At 51.5% G+C, this 20,402-nt stretch overlaps 1 protein-coding gene across 4 annotated transcripts in view; it reads left to right on the top strand.

Annotated features, from left to right (window-relative positions):
• Window positions 1-3,169: 3,169 nt before the first annotated feature.
• Window positions 3,170-20,402, top strand: part of AFAP1L2 (actin filament associated protein 1 like 2) — a 91,096-nt gene continuing 73,863 nt past the window's right edge. For 2 of the 4 annotated variants that reach the window (XM_031461804.2, XM_064488454.1), the window contains exons 1-2: window positions 3,218-3,264; window positions 8,664-8,717. In XM_031461804.2, coding sequence (XP_031317664.2) covers window positions 3,249-3,264; window positions 8,664-8,717 — 70 coding nt within the window. In that variant the 5' untranslated portion in view covers window positions 3,218-3,248. Of the gene's footprint in view, window positions 3,265-8,663; window positions 8,718-20,402 lie in introns of all 4 variants that reach the window. The other 2 variants (XM_031461805.2, XM_031461803.2) reach the window with 2 other exon arrangements.

Genomic DNA, 20,402 nt, shown 5'->3' with positions numbered 1-20,402 from the left:
TGAATTAGAATTTCAAGGTGAGTGGCTCATTTATGGAAGTTGCAAGTGACTACAGACACAGGATTAAACCGCACCCAGGACTTGGAAGAGGGGGGAGCAGTGCTGAGCTTTCCAGAGGCCTAAGGTCCCTACTGATGGTTCAACATAGTGCTTTTGGTTTCCTTCTTGGAAAGGGCGGTGAACTCCCATTTGAAATTCACTCTGCATATATTTCTGATTGATTTTTGTTTGTCCAGAGGCTCTTGGATTTGCCAAGTCTCGGTCAATAAACTAGAGAGGACTTAGGAGAGGTAATTAAAGTGCTGGAGCCGGTGGGGGACAGGAGAGGGAGGAGGCAGGATAAAGATATTGAGCTGCTGCCCCCTCCGCCCCTAGCCTACGGAGAGGGGTGCGTTTGCAGGAAGTCCTTACAGGGACGGCCACCAGAGGACTTGGTAGGGTAAAGCCCTGTCCTGTTAGAACCCTGAGGAAGCCAGAACTCAGGGATGTGACAAAGCACAGGGTCTGGAATCAGGAGACCTGATTTTTCAATCCTAGATCTGAAAGAGAGATTACTTAACTTGGTGACTTGGGTGAGGCCCCTAACTCCTCTCATTTGTAGGATGGAGATAGTTTAATCCTACCTTTTGTTCGTAATGACCTCAGTCAGAGCCAGCCCTGCTCTCACCCGTCTGGGAGGGTCAGCTGGAACCAAGGCCCTGCTGAGTGGCACTGGACCGTGCAACCTCTCCCCACTGGCCCCAGCTGACTGCTGGAGCTGGACTCTGGCCAGGAGTGGCAGTTGTGAGGCTGGTTTCAAAGTGACAAGGCTGTACGATCAGATTTTCCCTGAGAACGTGAAAGGAAACCAGGACCCAGCGATGGTAGTCTCTGGACACTGCAGATGGGAAGGTGGGCCATTTGCAAGAACAGGCAAGGGAGGGGGGAGCAGACAGAAAAAGAGAACACGAAGAAGCAAGAACACCCTCCATCCTGACGTCGTTCCCAGTTCCAGCTTGCCTGAGGCCCGCTGAGCACTGTTCCCTGTCCTTTGATTCCCCGAGATGCCAGCCTTCTTGCCACAACCTCCACTTTTTCTGTTTCCTGAACCCACATGGGCCTGGCCTACCTGGAAGAGAGGCTGAGAGAACAGAATGAAATAATGTACTTGGGTGAGTTTGAGGGCTCAGGGCCAGGGCTCTAGGTCCCCTGAAGGTGCTGGGGGCCCTTCGCTTCCTGCCCCCAATGCCCCAACCTGCTGCCACTTCTCTGTGTCTGCCTCAGAGATGCTCATCTCTTTTCCTGCTCGTTGTCCCCACTGCCCACTCCCAACAGCCGCCCCTCGGCCACCTGGCTCACTCTCTTTGCAGTGCCTGGTAGCACCTGGCACCTGGCAGGGCCTCAGGTAGTATCTGAGGGCTGACTGAGTGCCGGAGTGGGGACACTCTTCACCTGGTCATCTAAGATGCTAGGAACCGCAGGCTCCACCTGGGCTCTTCCACCTTCCTCATGCCCTGAGCTCAGGCACTGGCCCCTGGCATGGAACTTCTTGCATACTTCTGCCCCCAGTCCTCTCCTCCCCATCTGGGTTCCTCTGCCCAGATACTTCTCACCTGACTGGTGCAACTGCCTCCTGCCCTCCACTCTCCACTCAGCTGCCCAAGGAGCCCTGAGTGCCTTCACTTTTCAGTGCCACCCAAACCCTTTAACTTTCAGAAACAGGTCAGCCATCACCTCTTCTAGAAGGCTTTTAGGAGGCTTCTCCAGGCTGGTTCAGTGCCCTCCCCTGGGTTCCCAGAATCCCTACTGCCTGGGTCTAGTCAGAGCACCTGCCTGGCTGTGCTGTCCTTGCTCACTTGTCTGTGGGCTCCAGGAGACAGTGACAGACAGTCTGGCACCTCCTATGAGTGCCAAGAAAGTTTTGTGAGTAAACGGTCTGGCAGCAGACCACCTGGGTTTCATGCCTGCCATGTGTAACTTTGGGCAAGTTGTTTATTTAACCTGTGTAAGCCTCAGTTTCTTCAGCTACATGATAGAAATAGTACTAATACTCAGATCACAGGGTTATTGGGAAAATGAAAGGCTGTGCATATGCACTCCACGGAGGTTAGCTGCTAACAGAACTGAGAAAAATATTTCTAAGATTGATGGGGCCGAAGGTCTCCAAACGTCAGCGCTAACTCTGCTATTCCACGGAAGAATTAGGAAGTCTTAGAAAAGAGCGGGAGCGGGAACAAATCTTCCTTAAGTGTTTCTTCAAGGAAGCTGGGGGAGAGTCGTTGAAAAACCAGGCATCCAGCACAAACTGTGATTGAGATTTTAAAGTGAAAATGGAGGTTTAATGGAAAATACGGATCTTCCTTGGGGGTTGGTGGGGAGGACGTGGGCGTGTTGGGAGATTGGAGGGACAGATGGCCAAAAAAAAAAAAAAAAAAGTAGAGGACGTAAGTGCGGCACAAGGTGGAATTAATTAAAGCCACGACTGAGTTCCCTATGGAATAGGTGCTACCCCCTCCAGGTCGTTCAGGCGCTGTGCCAACCCAAGAACCAGCGCTCCTGTATTTGTCCAGGTGGTTCTAGAAAATCTAGTCCTTCTCGGGAGGGCCTAGCACAGTGGCGCCAAGGGAATCTTGGCTGGGGTAGAAGGCAACAAACTGATTTGTGTGCGTTCCTCTGGCCAGAGAGATTGCAAGAGAGTGCGAGCGATTCCCGAAGAATGCCCCCACCTGTGTCTCCATCCCCAGGTCGCCCCTGGGGGAATGCCGAGGGCGAAAGTGCGCAGGCCCGGGGTCAAGCGGGAAGCGCTCTAGGCACTTCTCTGCCTTCCGACTCAGCCCTCAGTCTCCCTCTCCGGGCAGGGGGTTTGCAGGCCCGCGGCTGGTAGAACAGCTCCGGTCCGCCCGCCCGAGCCCGTTCCGCCTCGAGGCCTCCCCAGCGCTTGGGCACGTCCGGGTCTCGCTCCCTCCGCCGCCCCCGGGGCCGGGACGTTGAAGCAACTGCCAGGCGGCCTCGGGCGGGAAGCCGGGCCCGGGGGCGCACAGACTAGAGCGCCGACGGGCCGCCCGGCTCGGCCGCGGAGTTCCCCGGCGGGGGCGGCGCGCCGGGCGGGGACCCGGTCCGAGGGCCAGAGGCGCGGCAGCCGCGCCAGGAGGTCCGGCCGCGAGCGTGACCTCACGGGGAGGGGCCAGCGCCGCGGCCCTGGGCGCGGAGCCTGGAGCTGAGAGCGCAGCGCCGGAGCCGAGCCGCGAGGAGCGCACGCCGCGGCCCCGATGGAGCGGTTCAAAGGTGAGGGCGCGGGTCCCCGCGCCGCGCGTACCCATTCCCTTCCCGCCCCACTAGGCGCGGGAAAGCAGGGCTGGGGATAGCGGGGGCGTCACTGCGTGCGCTTTGTGCCCCGCCGGGGCTCAGGTGAGCGGGGCCGGCTGCCCCCGCCCAGCCCGGACCGGGGCCGAAGACCCGGGCCCCAGCGGCGGCGCAGGCTGGCCGAGAGACTCGTGAGTGGCGGCCGCGGCCCGGGCCCTTTGATCCTCCCGGTGGCGGAGGGAGGTGGGGTGCGTGGCGAGGCTTTTCACCTGTTGGAGGACCGAGGGTGCGCTAGGAGACCCACCCTCCAAGCCCCAGCCGCCCCGGAAAGATGCCGGGGGCCGAGGAGTTCCCGTGTAAAGTCGGAACAGTGCGGGGTTGCTTCGGGGGCAAAGGTCATGTTGGGGCCTGTCGCCCGGGCGCCAGCCAGAGTGCAGGGCTTCCTGCGGACCCAGAAAAAGAGCCTGCGAATTGATGCGCTTGGGCGGTAGGGTGGGGTGGGCGCGCAGCTCCGCTCCCGGCTTGGTCGGGCCACCCTAATCGTCCGGCCGCTCCGCTCGGGTAACTGTTTCTCTCCGAGCCCTTCTCCGCCTCCTTACTCCCAAGCAGGGGCGGAGTGCAGGATTAGGGGCTTCCCGGGGTGCCCGGCAGGTGGATCGCGTCTCTGCCCGAGGGCTTAGCTGCAAGCGCAGCTGGGCAAGTTTGGAGGTTGGCCTGGACTGGGGAATCTTGGACAGACACTGATGGGTGGGCGGGCTGGCCCGGGTTGTGCCCGGCTCGCACCCATGGTCAGAGCCCGGGGACTGGAGTCTAGAAGCCTCGGATTGCACATCTTTTGGAAAAGGAGGTTAAAAAGCTGCCCCTTAAATGCGATGCTGCGGGCACCCCCCCCACCCCCCGCGCCCCTTTGCTTTGGGAAAGCTTCTTAAACTTATTCGTCCCGGACTCTGCCAAACCTGCAAAAGGAAGTACTGTTTCTGTATTTATTTTTCCCCTGGGAGAGAGTAATAAAGGAGAGTGCTCAGATTCCCAAGGAATCTCACTGCCAGTGGTTTCTCATTTCTGAACTGACCTGAAGAAACTTTGGGGAATCAGCTTTGGTTCCCTGAACTAGTTGTATCTTTGGATTCTTTTCATTGTTTTTTCTTGGTCACAGGTGACGATGAAAGACCTAAATCTTAGGCAGGGCTCCACATGTTAAGGGTCTTTGCCAAGAGCACAGAAGCCAGCTGGGGGGACAGGGTTAAGTTAGTTGGCAACCTTCCCTTTTTTTTTTTTTTTTTTCTCCTGTGAACCCTCCCTGGAGCCTCTCTCACATTTCTAAATGGGTGGTTTTTTTGTCTCAAATTCTGCTGAGATCACGTCAGTTTTGTGCCTGAATGACTGAATGTGTCCTTCTGTAGTCTCAAACAGTTGAGGAAGCCAGAGCCCCTCTCCTTCCAAAATAGCAGCTTGCTGCTCCCGTCCCCACTGGGGCCCCTCTGCCCTTTGGGAGGGACCCTTCCAGGGAATTCCAGACTTGAGTTGCCTGCCTGAGGGTCCCGTTGGCTCAGAATCTGCCGGGTTTTGAATTATGTTGGCTCCTGGTTGAAGGTCTAGATTACAAGCTACTTTCTCAAATCAGTACGTTAATCTTTCTGAGTCAGGGCAAATGATAACATTTTGGGTCGTCTTTCCAAATGCCCAGTTATTACCAGGAGGTTTTTGCCTCAGTAGCTTTTGACTTGGCCCTTAACCTGCAAAAGTCTTCTCAGTTTTCTTTTTCTCTTGGGAGTTTAAAGTCCTCCCACCCTCAAAGATCACTAAGAGGTTTTTGCCAACTGAAGGAAATTTAGTTTCCAGTGCAGTGTTTGTTTTTGGTAACACATGTGTCTGCCTCCTCATTTTGCAGTGAATCAGACACAGCCAGCGATAAGCAAATACATTTGAAAATCATCTGGATTGCTAAAGCTAATCCAACTCATCTTTTAGTGTTTGACTCAAGAAAAATCTCTCCAGGTTTCACTGGTGAATGCTACTAATATGTTCACTATACCTTTCAGCTGAGGAATCTGGGAATCCCCACCCTGCCTCACCAGGGCTGTAGAATGCTCCATTCACGTGAGAAGATGAGTTATACTTTGAACACTCTTTGAATTGAAACATTGATCTATGCAAAATTAAGCATGTTGGACCCAATCTTCCATTAACTGGTGCAACTCACTAGAATCTGTAGTCTCTTGTCAGAGATTCAGGGCCTTTTTTTTTTTTTTTTAAATCCCTTAATGTAAGGTTGAGTAATTATGGAATGACTAGGTATGGTGGTTTTAACAACAAAATTAAATGAAAAAACAAGATATACTTGGGCTCTCGGAACATATGTAAAAAGGATAAAGAAGAATTATTTGTGACACTTTTAAAATTTATAATTTAAATGCCTCCTCCTATGTTTCTAAATTCTCGATTTTGAGCTCTCCCTCCTCCCAAATAGGTAGAATGCCTTGTCACCATCTCTAGATTCTTACAATGTTTTCTCTAATTTGTGAAGCTCGTAAAGCAGTCGATGCAGGAGAAACTGTTTTCCAGGCCCCCCAGCCAGCATGTCACACAAGGTACATCTCCCAAACTAGCCCATCAGTTTTAGGCTCTGGGCTGATCTTCCATTGTTGTGCGAGATGTTAAGAGATGTTTAGAGGTAAAGAGTGATTAGAATGTCACCCTGTGTGTAATGCAGGAACGTTTCCAGGCTCTCTCTTCATCCCTTCTTAGCCATTCTGCTAGACAAAAACAAGGTGGCAGTGGAGGGAGTAGGTGCGAGTGTCTTCTCCAGAGAGATGGAGCTTTTATAAGAGTTTTTATAAAAAGTGATGGTAGCGTTGCTGTATCTTGTATGTGAATCTCTGGTGTTGTAAAAGCTCTGCTAAGTCCTGCGGGGTACCCTGGGACAGTGCCCATCCTTGAGTGTTCACGTGTTTATGAATTTCATAAGGGCATCCTTGTATCACCATGTGTGAGCCTATTGGCTGAACTCACACCATGTGGTCAAAGCATTCTGGTTCCTACTGCTCGTCCAGCTGGTAAGTGTGTCCGGGGCCAAAAGTGACTGACCTACTATCTGTGGATTGCACTTGGAACATCCATGCCAAAGCTTCCTGGAATTGCATCACACTTGGATTCAAATAGGCAAGGTTGAGATAGTCTCTCTGATGTGGATCACAGTAGTTGGTTGAAAGTGTATCATTCTTTTCCTGTGTTCTTTGGTTTCTGAGTCGGATCACCTGATTCCTGGGAGAGGGCACTTAGTTCTAGGGTGCTGGAAAGTAGAGGTGAGCTGGGAAGAGTCAGGCCAGTAAAAATACCTGAAAGTTTATATGTGAACCATGAGATCTGTGGTCAGGGAAGGTCTGAAAAAGAAAAGCTAATTAAAAGAGATAAACAGATTGATAATATTCATTTCACCTTCAGAAGAATCATCTGTGTTTGCTGTTTTTCCATGCCTAGGAGCTCAGGTTTTTCCTTATTGAAGTTCTACTTAAGGCAGTGGTGCTTAACCTTAACTCCACATAGAAACCATCAGGGAGCTTTAAACCCTATGGATGTATAGGCCACACCCAAGACATTCTGATTTAATTGGTCTAAGGGTTTGGCTTAGGTGTCGTTGTTTTTAAAGGTCTCCAGGTGATTCTAATGTGTCATCAGCGTTGAGAACCATTAAAAAAATATAATTATATATACACCTTCCCCACCTGGTAGATTAAAAGCAAGTGTGGCAAGAACAGATAAACCCTCCCTGCTCACATGGTGTGGTTTCACCACGTCTTGTGATACCTGCAGAAATCTAATGTAATTCACCCTAAGCTACTGTAGGATTTAAAAGGCTGTGGGAACGCTTCTGGAAAACAGTCTCCAACGTGACGCTTCCGAATCCTAAGCTCAGGGTTTGCTCATGGTTGTACTTGACCCTGAGCCCTCCTGACTTTGAAGCTCTGTGTGTGGGAGCCCTTGAAGCTCTGGCAATGAAATGGTCTGAAACAAATGCTGAGAGGTCACCTTTGGTGCCAAAAGGGCAGGAGGGTGGGGGAATTCTGCTTTGGGCCCTTCCACTCTTCTGAAGGGGCAGGAGCTGGGAACTGGGCTGCTTCCAAGCACAATTAAAGGGCCAGGAGGGGCCAACGGGCTTCAAAGCTGAGGAAGCTCTGCCCGGTTTCTCCCAAATCCCTTTAATGATGGGAAATGTTTCTGTAAAGACTTGTCATCTGGAGAAGGGAGGCTGAAAGAGGAGGGCGAGCAGTCAGGGTACAAGGAAGAGGCAGTGGCTTGGGAACCGGGAGGCACATGTGTTCTGCACAAGTGACTGAGCTCTCCGGGCCTCAGTTTCCCCATCTAGGAAACAGCCTCCATTGTCTGTCCACCCGGCTTTGAGCACTCGTCAACGCTCCTTGCTCTGTGGTCACTTAGGAATCTTTGGAAGGAGGATGTGTCTTGAGGAGGGCAGGGGGAAATGAGGGCGGGCATGTGGGTAGCCCAGCAAAGGTCAGTTTAGGGTTGTGATTCTTATAAATAAAACCAATTTCCTGTTGAGAGTGGGGAGCAGCAGCCTTAGTGGGAAAGAGAATGCCATCGGTCATGCAAGGAATTTGTTCCTCAAGGACTTTTGTGTAACTGTGTCTCCCAAGATTGTTAGCAAAGCCCAGAGCCACCCACGGAAACACTGGGTTATTCACTCCCATTTGAGAGACAGGTCGACTGAGGCCCAAAGAGATTAGGCCACAGCTCAAAATCAGAAATACAATAAGAAGATATCCCTGAGAACTGTGTTTTGAAAGGGTAGATTTCCTATTCTGATAACAGCAGGGGTTTATTTAGAGAGAAGTGCTCAGTGCAATTTCAGACTCATTTCTTATTAGTGTCCCTTTAGCCAAGAAGGGACTGGCTACTCAGTGAAATGCTCCTCAGTCTTTAGGACCTAGTCCGCATGTCTCTTCTTCCAGGCAGCCTTCCCTGAGTTGCTCTGTGTTCCCTCCCTGTTTTAGGCATATCACATCCTAAGTGCTCAACAAATATTTGTTGAATTAATGTCACACTGTCTTATCAATATCTGTCTCTGTTTCCCCTGAAACTCCTTCAAGACAGGATTGTCTTTCTCCTCCAGGTATCCCCCACCTCAGCCGCTAGCATACTGCCAGACACATAGTAAGTGCCTGGTACATGATGGGGGAATGAGTGAATGAATGAATTCCAGGTGACAGGAGCACGTGCTCCCCCGGGTCCTGGCCCTTGAGAGCCAGGTTCACAAAGGGAAGTGAGGGATGATCTCAAAGCCAGATTCCGAAGTGGAGATGCCAGCCTGCGGTGGCTGCCCTTGGCTTTCCCGACTTGAGCCTTGTTTCTGTCTATTCCAGCACAGGGGTGTTGCTGTCTGGTGGTACAGAGAAGGATGCTGCAGGTTTCTGCTTGTGAGTATGAGCCTGCCTGTGCCCTCTGCAGCTGCTCACCCAGCCTCCCAAGGGCGCAGACCTGGCTCTGCCCATGCTCTGGACTGATGGCTCAGGGATCTCATGGAGCTGGGCGCCAGACTGGGCACTCCGGGGCTCAGGGTTCTAATCTGGCCTTTGCCACTAACTCGCTGTGCGACCTTGGGCAAGTCAATTAATCTCTCTGGGCCTTGTTTCCTCATCTGTACAAGTGAGGATAATGATTACTAACTGCTGTTTGGTGGAATAACTCATAAGAACGACTGGACTGTACTCGTAAGGGGCAGTGTTATATTAACTCAGGGGAGCAGATACCCTGAAACCTCTGTGACATGGTTCTGACCCCACCACTTCCTGCCTTCTTGGATGGGGTGTGGGGGTCCTCAGTTAATCTGGGCACCCAAATTACACCCCAAAGCATGCTCATCACCTGCTTTTCGAAGGTATTGGGAGCCCTGAGCTAGAGATGCTCAGGCAGCCTAGCTTCTCGGAGCATCTGTGTTGTCCCCTCGAGGTCAGCTGGAAAGGTGATGGGCAAGAAGTGCCTCTGATGTCTCAGTAGGTTTGCATAGGAGAGGCCCTTAAATTCTAACCAGAACTTCAAGCTCTTTACTAATTTTCTGTCACTTGGCTCACCTTCTCCCTAGTTAGTCTCAAAACAAACTAATGAAAAACCCCACCGAGAGGGAGGAGTTGGGAGGATGTACAGAAAAAGTAGGAGCTGAGGGTGCCCTGAATGCACTGCCCTGATGCAAAACCAGAAGGAGCCCGGCGTGTTTTCATGTCCCACCTCGCCGTGGGTGTTAAATACCGGGGTGGGGTGGGGAGGGGCGCCGACACCCACACAAGCCCCGCTCTGTTGTTTTCTAAACAGACCCCTGAGTTCTCTGGTCACTTCCTCGGGCCCCTCCCAGGACATCAAAGACAGCGGCAGGCCTGTTGAGAGTGATGAGCTCTGCCCACAGGCTCAGCCCCAGCCGACTGCGCGGTGGCCTTCTGCTCATGGTTACACGAAGGAGAGATGGTTAACCATTGGCTCGGGGAAAGCAACCTGCCGCTCCCACGAGGAATCTGAGCGGGTCCGTTCCTGCCCTTGGAGGTGGCTTTCCCAAGGACGGGTGACTGACTGTCCCAGTCTGCCCAGGACTTTCCTGGTTTTGCCGCCGAAAGTGCCAAGTCCTAGGAAATCCCTTAGTCCCAGGCAGACGGAGATGGTAGGTCACCCTGTTCCCAGGCCTCAGCTTTATTAAAAGGCCCTAAATCAAGACTGTGGTTTCTCCACAGCAAAGATGAACTAGAGCCAATTATTTTGCCTCTTTGACAAGAAAGCAAAAGTCCAAAGTTTAAAAACTCGCAGTACATAACTAAGCATGAGTGATACACACCAGCGTCCTACGTGAGAGAAGCCAGACTCTAAAAGCCGACGCGCTGTGCGATTCCACTTCTGTGACTTTCTGGGAAAGGCAAAACCGTCAGAAAGGAAAGAGGTCAGTAGTTGCCGGGGTTGGGGCAAGGGGTTCACCTACAAAGGGGCAGGAGGGAAATTTCTAGAATGATAGGAATCTTCTTTTTTCAAACCTTTATGGTGGTGGTGGTTACGCAGCTCTAGGTGTGTGTGAAAACTCCGGGCCGTACCATCAACAGGACAGCTTTTAGTTTTGGTGGGGTTTTTCTCTACAAATGATACCTCGGAAAGCTGACGGTAAAACAAACCCCGGCCGTTTGTGATGCTGCGGTGCAAGAGGAAGACGCACCACAGCGTCACATCGAGTGCCCGATTGGCCGTCACAGGTTGTAAATAGAATCTGAGGTCTTGGTGTGGTCGTGTTTACAGCCGTCTGAGGGTGCACCAGAAGAGAGCAAAGAATTTTGGTGCGAAACAAAAAGACCAACCATGTGTTGGTATCTCAAGTGCAAGAGGCTTTTCTGTGAAGCACCAACAGGGTGATGGTCAAGCTGTCCCTCTATTTAGACAAAAAGAAAGGCAGTTCTCCTAAAACCCAGGCAGCAGATGTCCCCAGGAGGGTCATGGGATATTGAAGCATTAGCTCTGGGTTCCCACCCTGGGAACCGTTCTGCACACACATGGATCTAATGTATTGACTTTGGCAGTCTTTCTGCTGCAAGTTTTTGCTTTTTTTTATTTTAACCAATAAAATTATTGAATCAGAATTGAGTACCCAAGTCTACCATGATTATTTCCTGGCTGACCTTTTGTTTTTGGCAGCCCTGCATGTCTATGCTAGCTAGGATTGATTTTGAGAAGGGAGAACGCATGATTTAGCAGAATAATGCATCTAGTCCCATGTCAAGTAAGGGATCAGCCCTCGTGTTTCCAGGCAGGAAAGAGCCTTATGATGCCTGGGCAGCACCAGCCCTTGCTCACCAGACCAGGAGACGGGATACGGAATCCCACGAGAATGAGGAAGTACCTTTCTGGTGGTCCTAACAGAGGCCGAATAGCTCGGTGATTTCCATTTGTCAAAAACTCAAAACCCATGTTGATGGCTTGTTCTGCAGATGAACTTGCCTGGCTCTGTGACCCAGGGAGCTGGACCTGTGTCTTCTCATTTTCCTTGAGAACTGCTGGCTGGAAGACTGTAGAATTTCCATCCATGAGGACCATATGGGCCCAGATCACTTTGAACCATGAATTATGCAGGAGAATTTCACCCATGCAATTCTTCTTAATCACGGATGGTCCAGGCCTCTAGTCACCTACAAAGGCAGGTCTGTCCCGCCTGTTCTTGGGGTATTTGGGAAGAATTGCCAAATAATAGCAGAGTGATAATAGGATAACTGCAGTCCTTGGTGTTGATTGGCGTGACTCTGTTAGGGGATAGTGGTTTGAAATATCTTTTTGTGCATATTTGAAGGGAAACGTCCTGATGTGGGGTCAGGCCTGTCTTGTGGCTGGTCCAACTAGGAAGGGCCAGGTTTGGGGCAGCCCAAGGGCCCACTTCTAGCTTGAGTACAGGTATGAGTACTAGTCTGGCTGCAGTTTGAGGGCTGTGGGGGAGAGGCTGGGAGTGCACGGACCGGGAAATCCCAGATACTTCCTTACCTCAGCTGCAAACTGTTGCTACATCTCCCTGGTCTACCCCAGCAAGCTGGCATTTTGGGGGGATTCTGGGGACTGTCTTAGCCTTCCTCTTAGGCCAATAAGTGGGAATCCAGCCATTTCCTTCCATCCTCCACCCCCCCCATTCTTCTCCCCCAGTTTTTACACAACAGGATTTATTCATGTTAACTGTATTCAAGTCCCCAGATGGGGGGAGAAAAAAAGATTGTGTTGAATGAGCTTATTGTTTGGAGATTTCACTGACTTCTTTTATTTAATACCCACAGTCCTAGAACATATTGAGCTGATTTACTAAAATTCAAATCTAGTCCTTTGGGAAGGAACTCTGCGAGGGTGCAGGGTGTCCTTGACATCGGGGCTGGGACCTGTTGGGGGGGGGGTTGCTTGGGGCATCATAATATCTTCATCTTCATGCTCTTGGGTCTCCTTGGGGGCAAATATTCTCACTTATAATCCCAGACTTCTTATGAACTTGAGAAGGTCTCTTGCCATTGTCCTTGTCAGGCCTTTTGTGGCATCCCTTTCTAGTATGTGTTTTGAAGACATGACGATGGACACCACCATCAGGTACCGCTGTTAACAGAGGCCCCCTGTGGTTTCTTCTCAGCAGTTTCCTGCATGAGTGGAAGGAAATAAAGAGTGGTGACATGGCAGACCTTAGGCAGAAGCAGCAAGTACCACGCAACGTCACACCTATTGCTCGAATGCCCAATGCAGTGCGCCTGGGCCACGGTGGTCATGGCAGAGTTGGATGGTGTGTCTTTTAGCACGTTTTGGAGATGGGGTCCCTGCGGTTGATGTCTCTAGAGTCATGGCTGAGGGTCGTGGTGTGTATGATGGTCCAGGGTGGTCATCTGGTGCACGGTGACAGCTCCACGTGTCGGGACCCCTTGAAGGTCTCCTGAGAGAGCCACGGCAGGCACCTGAGCAGGGTGAAGCTCGAGTGTCACTGGGGCCCGTGGAAGCCTGGCTCTGGTTCAAGTCAGTCACATCCCAGATGCCTCGAAAGTTAGACTGTGGCCAGGCAGGTCGAGTGGATGACAAAACCATCCCAGGCAAGTGTGAGTGAGCGTTAGCTGCTACAGGACCCCTCCTGGGTGCACACGGGCTCACACTGTACATGCAGTGTTCTCTCTCTTTCTCTCTCTCTTCCCCCTTCCTCCCTCTCTTCCCCCTCCTCCCTCTCTCTTTCCCTCCACCCCCCACCTTCTTTCATTCCTTTATTCCTTTTCTCTTGACTTTCTCCCACTTTCTCACTTTTCTTTCCCTCTGTCAGTTCTATTTCGTGTGTGTCGATTCAAGAAGGATTTTCCCCAGGCCATCACCTAAACCAGAAAGACCCAGAGAGAGAGAGCCTCCCCTTGCCCCAGGTCTCTGCTCTTGTTTCTAACAGCCAAGGCCAGAACCCCAGGCTTTCTCAGGAGAAGCGGATGACCTCAGAGTCAGGGTGGGAAATGGGACTTGCTCCCAGCCCGGCGAGGAGCGTCTCATCCCCTGCTGGAAGAGGAGGCCCGAGTGAAGTCTGTTTGGCACGGCCTCTGCTGCTGCATCAGACCCTGGAAAGCGTCGCTCCACGTGGCCTGCTGCAGAGAAGGCCACCCTCCCCCACCCTCATGGTCCAAGCCATTTGCTAACCCTGGGACCTTGCCAGTCGTCCCACCCTAGCGCAGGTCAGTGTGACTAGTCTTGGTGACTGGGATTCCCAGGAGAGTTCCCAGCCTCTCTCTGTGGGTCCTTAAACGGCCCTGTGACCTGCTAACCTCCAATGGGTGGAAGAAACAGCCTCAGCCCTGGGTGGGGCTCCTCCCACTGTCACCCCAAGTTCCCTGGAAATGAGCATCCACACGCAGGAGCATGAGAACATTGCCACAGTTTGGATGGATGTTCCAAACATGAAGGCTCAACAGCGACTAAAATAATTTTTTCCCGTTGACCTCCTGGCTTCTCCGTGGGCAAGCGTCCATCTCCCGCCCATCTGATGCTGGTTCGGCGTATGTAATTGTAAACACTTCAGGCTGGGAGCGAATCTCCCAGAGTTATGGGATCCAGGTGTCGCTCCCTACTCGCCACGCACTGCTTCCCTCGAGAGTGGGAAACGTTTTGTTCTCCGAGAGAATTTAGTCTGTTGCTTTTGAGATCAGATCCTTCAGGAGCATGACGCCTTCCCGTGGCCCCCAGCCGCCAGGTCTCCACTCACGACTGAAAGGGCCTGGGGGGCTCTGGTTCCTGAGTGAGTGTCTCAGTGTGGGGGTTGCTTCTCTGACCCCAAGGTGAGGGCCCTGAGTGCTCTCAAGTCTGCAGGGAGGCACTGAGGTGGTGCTGTTGAGTTGAAGAGCAGACCAGCGGCCCACGCTCTCTGTGTGGGAACGTGCGGCCTGCCAACCAGAGCAAGTTTCAGGCCAGTTTCAGCCTCGTGTCTCAAGTACCGCTGGACGCCTGACGCGGGCATGGCGGCTGGCAGGCGGGCGCCCTAAGTGGGAGGTCTCTAAAGTGAGTAGGTGGCATTGAGCACTTGATTACCTCCCCTGACCCTAGCAATAGAGTTGGAAGTCATGTCAGAGCAAAAGGGGTCACGGGAATTGTGTTGGAAAATGTCTTTGGTTGGTTGGGAGGATGTGGGGGAACCAATATTGTGGGTCTGGCTGCCTCCCCTCCTCACAGCCCTAAGCATACCTAGCAGGTGGGGCCCCAGGGAAGGGGGAGGAAGCTAACAAACATGTTTACTTCACAGACATCAGGCATGTTGGGGGCGTGTGTGGGTGTGTGTGTGTGGGTGTGTGTGTGGGTGTGTGTGTGTGTGTCTTGGAGGAGAGGAGGTGTCAGGTGACAATCAGCCCCATTGTCTTGAAATTTCCTAAAGCTATTTACCTAATGCCTTCAAAGGATAAGCTTGCTGTCCTAGAACAAGATCTATTTTCCTGCCCTGGGGAGGCTGCGGCAGCTTGGAAGAGAGAAAGTGAGGGTGCTGAGAGAGGGTGTGTTCTGCTGGGGTGGAGTGACTTCCAGATTCCAATCTTATCCATCAAGACTCACTCAGCCTTCACACCTTGACCTTGACCCCCCTGAAGCCTTTAACCCCTCACTGCATCTTACACAACCCTCCTCTGTGCCTTCATACTTGGCTGCCATGTGTCTGTGCATACAGATTTCTTCTCCGGCTGAAAAAAATCAGGGCAATCACCTAGCTTGAAGCAAAATATTCTCTACAAATGGCTTTTTTTTTTCCTTGAAAAATTACCATTACTGAGTGTGAAAATGGTTTAGATTCAGGAGGAAACAGCTGGCTGGCAGAAATCCTGGTGGGGTCTTGGGTAAGATTCCGCTGTGTCACTAATGACTTTATTCGGGACATTTCCGGCACAAGCACAGTTGGCGGTGGTTGGGGAATTCTGGGGCTGAGAACTTTCGTGAAGGCAAGAGCAGCAGCCGGAGCAGCTCCCAGCCGAGGCCAGGAGGAGAGGTCTTTGTTGCCTTCAGGACAGTCCAGACCTGTCTGATGGCTGTCTCTTACCTGCTTTGGTGCTTAACATGCAGGCTCATGAACCTTTTTTTTCTAGAATATTCTGTCTGTGGGGTTTTCTGAGACTTCAGTACATAGCTAAGGTGAGCCCAGATTTCGTAGGGTCCCTCCGGTCCGTTTCCCTTGAGGGCATGCAGTGTCTCAGGCAACTCACCAGTGGCTGTGGAAGAGCAAGGAAGCGTGCTGTCCCCTTCTGCAGCGCTGGAGAAAACCCCAGCTCTTTCTGCTCATGGCCCATTCCCATTTGTCCAGTCTCTGTGGTCACTACTACTTTGCTCTATGCCCCAGCCATTCTGATTCCTGGTGGTTCTCCAGATGGGGCTTTTGCATGTGCTGTTCCCTTGGCTTGGAATGTTCTCTCCTCAGCACTGCCTGCCAAGCTCACTCAGCTTTGATCTTGACCCCCTGACACCTTTAACCCCTCACTGCACCTTGCATGACCCTCCAAGCCATCCATGGTCATCGCATCCACATGATAGTCGGTGGAAAGTCTATATTCCCAGGAGGCTGAGTGCTCAGGGGTCAAAAGCCATGACTCCTCTTTGTGTCCACAGCCCCTAAATCCATGGGTGGTGTATTGTCAGTGCTCACAGATGGAACTGTATGATTGAGGCATGGTTGCTGTCCTCAAGTTTTCTGAGTTTGATTGTCAAAGTTAAGGGCTTCTGTTCATTATTAGTGGGCATCCTGGACAGAGGTAACAGGCAGCTGGCAAAAAAGGAGGGCGAGATTTACAACAGCTAAAAGCCTGAGGGGATGAACATTTAGAATATACAAAGAACTCCTGCAAATTAGCCAGAAAAAGGCAGAAATCTCAATAGAAAGGAGGTAAATAAAGGGTGTGATTGGGAGTTTACAGGTGAAGGAGCCTCCAGAAGTCTAATGAGCACCTGAAGCAACGCTTGAGCTCCTCTGTTCATCAGAGCCCAAACAACCACCCAGCAGGCCGGCGGAAGCGTGAGGCCTCAGGGTGCCAGGTGTTCTCAGGACACGCAGAGCTATGCACAGGTCCCAGGGTGGGTTTGAAGATGGTCTTTGCGCATCGCTGGTGGTGGTGGTGGTGGTGGTGGTGGTGGTGGTGGTGAGAGAGAGAAGCCATCTGGGTGTTACCTGGGAGAGTGAGTAAGTGAACTATGACAGCAGTTGCTCATTCCAGAAAACTCTGCAGCACTAGAAGCCATGGATTAGACGTCTGTCCAGCAACAGGTCTTTAAGTCGTGGTGCTGACTGAAAGGTTAAAAAGCAGGATAGCACATTTGACAACAGCATTTAAGGCCATTAAAAATTCACAAAGCAAGACATTGAGCAGGAACACGTACAAACAGAAAGGTACATGGTAGAAAGAACATCATCCCTGGTGGTAGCAGGAATGGGGTACGGGGATGAAAAGGGAATTTGTAAGAATTTGCTTTGTAGTCTGTTGTTGATCCCAGAAGCCTCCAAGTCTGACTGGAAGCAGAATTTGGCATAATGAGGGCAGCAAGGTGCAGGCAGTGTGATGGGGAGATGGGGGTGGTGCGGGCACCCATCTCTCCACGGCCCCCGCCACGGAGAAGAGTCCACGGTGGCGGGGCAGAGGGAGGCATTTTCTTTCTTATTAATTGCTGGGCTGGCCAAGACCCTTTGCCCATGAGGTTGTGATAATCAACCACCCTTACAGTTCACTCCAAAGCTAATGTTTCATCAGACCTGTAATGGTGACTAGCAGTCGGCCATCATCCTGTGGGGAGGCAATGCTCATAACCCACCCTCAGAGACGCCTGCGATGGTAGAGCTGGCTTTTCACAGTTGTGTGTTTCTCAGTCCCCTCCAGCCACTCTGAGCACTTGGTGTCGTCTTTGGGCTCAAACTGCTAATAAGTACATCCAGGTCACAGCCAAGAACTGATGTCCAAAGCTTTATCAGATTGAGTCGAAGGCATTGGAACTGGGTTTTTCCAGTACCTGATTGATTGGACACGAAGTGGCTAGACTCTGTGCAGCAGTTCATTTTTGCTTCTCTCCCCCCAGGAGGTGGGAAAATTCACTCTAAATCAGTGCAGCCACACAAGGGCAACGGCTTCCCCTGCCAACAGACCTGGGGTCTGTTTGATCTGGACAGCGTTCGCCCCTAACAGTTTTTGTTCCATCTTTATTCCTACTTGAAATATACTTGTTTTCCTTTGTCTTTTTTTCTTTTTTTAAAGTCTTTTTGAGATTCAGTGTGTGTGTGGTAAGGAACCACGTGGACCAGGAGACTGCTGCCCGGTTCTGCTTGCCCGGTGTGTGCTCCGCGAGGCTGTCTGGGCCCAGGAGGCAGAATCTGGAGCTGCCGGGGGTCCTACGAGCGTGGGCAGAAGAGCGAACTCTTTCGGGTGCGGCTCAGCGAGTGGGCAGCAAATCCAACTGTGTGTAAAAGCCAAGAACTAAAGCTTAAGGTTTTCAGAAAATGGAAAAATCCCCGATTTGGGCTCTGCTGACTTGATGGTTTTCCCATCGCTCTTTCTCAGGCACCGCTGTCTCTTTCTTCTAGCTGCTCTTCCTCTGACCCGTCCCTTCACTGACAAGTTCAGTTTCTGTCCCCTGTTTCTGTCCCCTGTCTCTGGGTCCATTGCAATCTGTATATTTCTGTGATGGAACAATATAGAACTTCATTCCTGTTCTCTTAAGTTCAAGTGTCAGCCCCAGGGTCCTTCCTAGTGACAAGGATTTGCAATTTTGTAATGAACTTGCTGAAGTCCTTCAACAGCCCTTTGTCATGGGAGAATTTCCAGGACTTCCCACCACAGGCATTTTTTGAGCTTCATCATTTGCCACGTGTTGTCTGGGTGTTGAAATAAAGCTGGGCCCAGTATTGATGGGGCATCTGTTATTGGAGCTGACATTCTAGAGGATGAAAGCTGACCATCAGCAAACAGGCACAGCCCTGAGAAAGGTTAATTTCAGATAGTAAGTAACATGAAAAAACAGGATGTTGTGGGAGTGATTGGTGGTCGAGGGAGGGCGAGGTCCCAACCTCAGCCAGAGTGGTCATGAAGTGTCTGTCTGAGATGACATTTGGGTTGAGATCTAAGAAGAGGAGGTGCCTGCCTTGTGGCGAAGCAGGACTGGGAGTTCCAGACAGAGGAAACGGCAGGTGCAGAGGTTCTGAGGTCGTCGTGGGCTTGAGTGGTGTGGGTGTAGGGGGTGGGGCCTGGGGGCAGAGCTTAGTCGTCCACAGGGAGGGTGGAGAGAGACGAGGTGGGAGAACTGGGAGCCTGGGTCTTATCTGGAGAGCACTTTACGAGCAGTGAAATTTAGCGTCCCTGTCATCCACTGCCTCTTACAAGTGGGCGTGTTACCACCAGTCTTTTATTCCAAAGGGAAAATCCAAGCACATCTTAAAAGAATATTCTCCTTCATCCTTCTCTGAAGAGGTAGAGGTGCTGCAGACCCATTACAGTTTCCCACCCTTTACTAACGGGGTGAGATTGGGCAGGAGAAAGCCCTTAGACACACAGCTCATCAGTGGCAGGTGTGGGACCATTGCCTGAGATTCCTGAGTGATGGTCCTGCATCGTCCACACCAGACAAAGCCAGGGAAGGAAAACAGCTCTTTGACCTCTGAACCACCTAACGTCTCGGAATTGCTTCTCCCTTTAAGAGGCATTGAATGCTTTATTCCCCCACTGTACAGACTGTAGGGGACATAGTAACAGTCAAATGGCAAGGTTGACACAGACCTGGTTCACATCCAGCTTGGAGACTCGCAATGTTGAACAACTTACTTGCCCTCTCTGAGCGTCAGTTTCTTCACCTGAGAGGGGCTCATTGCCCTCTTCTTTAGAGGTTTGCAAGGACTGAGTGAAACCTTATACTTCTTGGTAGTTTCAGCACGTGGTCAGAGCCCCAAAATGCTAATTGTCGGTGATAGGTGGTTGTGAAACAAGACATTTGGCTGAAGCTGCCGTGGGTCTACCTTGTTTGTTTCTGATGCCTCAAACCTTTGCCTCCAGTAATGCTGCTCCTAAGGCTGTGGGGAGGAGGGGAAGGCGGATTCATTAGACGAGCCCTTTCCTATTTCTGAACTCATTAGTATGAGAACATCGTTCCTCATTAGTCCTCGGTCCCTCCAGCCTCAGTTTCCCCACCTGTACTAACCACCTCCTGCTCCTGTCCCAGGCTTGCTGGGAAGGTCTGTGGAAAACTATGCATAAAAGTGTCCTGAAAACTGCAGTGCACCGAGCACGTATAAAAGATGATCATTCCAGGGTTGGGCTGGGATGGCAAAGCAGGCAGAGGGGAGTCCACGGTGCTTCCTTAGTCATTGCTAATTGTTCCTAATGCTCAACCCTGGGATATTATGGCCAGAAGGCGGGCTCTCCTGGTCATGGGAACCCAGGGCTGAGTGGATTGTGTTTGAGATTGGTTGATGAGATGGGCTATTTGATGCAGGATCACAGTGAAGTGTGAAGGCAGGTGAAGTGAAGTCTCAGTAAGACACTCGGTCGGGCAGGTGAAATTCACTGCAGTCCTGCAAGCAGGGCGCCCATCTGCAAGATGCGGAGGTGATGAGCAGGACTGGTGCCCATGTGGCCTGGATGGTTGCAGCCCCAGAGAGAACACGTCTGCTCGGAGACACGCTGCTGCTCAGTGTAGTTTGTTCACTCACTCCAGGTTGCTTCTCCTCCAGCCTCTGCTGACTTCCAGGAGGGTCCCCCACCTGTCAGCCCTGGCTTTGTCATCTTCCCTGCTCTGTAGCTGCTGCTGCTGCTGCTGCAATGGCATTAAGTGGAACATCAAGTGATTATGAAACATTAAAATCAATACCAGTGTCTTTTACTTCTTATTTCAGTGTGTGTTCCACTTTTAACCTCCACAGATAACCCAGGGAGATGTGTCAAAAGTCATGAGATGGCTGTTTTCTGCATGGGGTCGCTGAGGGCCTGAGCCCTGACTAGGAAGCTGTTTCTACTGGGAGGCGAGTTTTCAGACTCTCAGCCGAGTGTAAGCCTTGTTGCCTGCATCTGGTGGTAGCTGTGTTCACAGGCTCAGCAGCAGCCTCTCTCCCCTGGGCATTTTGTTCTCACCATCTCATTTAGTCCCTA

Source organism: Camelus dromedarius, chromosome 8 (genome assembly GCF_036321535.1).
Source record: "Camelus dromedarius isolate mCamDro1 chromosome 8, mCamDro1.pat, whole genome shotgun sequence".
In the NCBI taxonomy this organism is placed as follows: Eukaryota; Metazoa; Chordata; class Mammalia; order Artiodactyla; family Camelidae; genus Camelus; species Camelus dromedarius.
The sequence above is the reverse complement of the archived record's forward strand: the minus strand, read 5'-3'. Positions and strand labels throughout refer to the sequence as shown.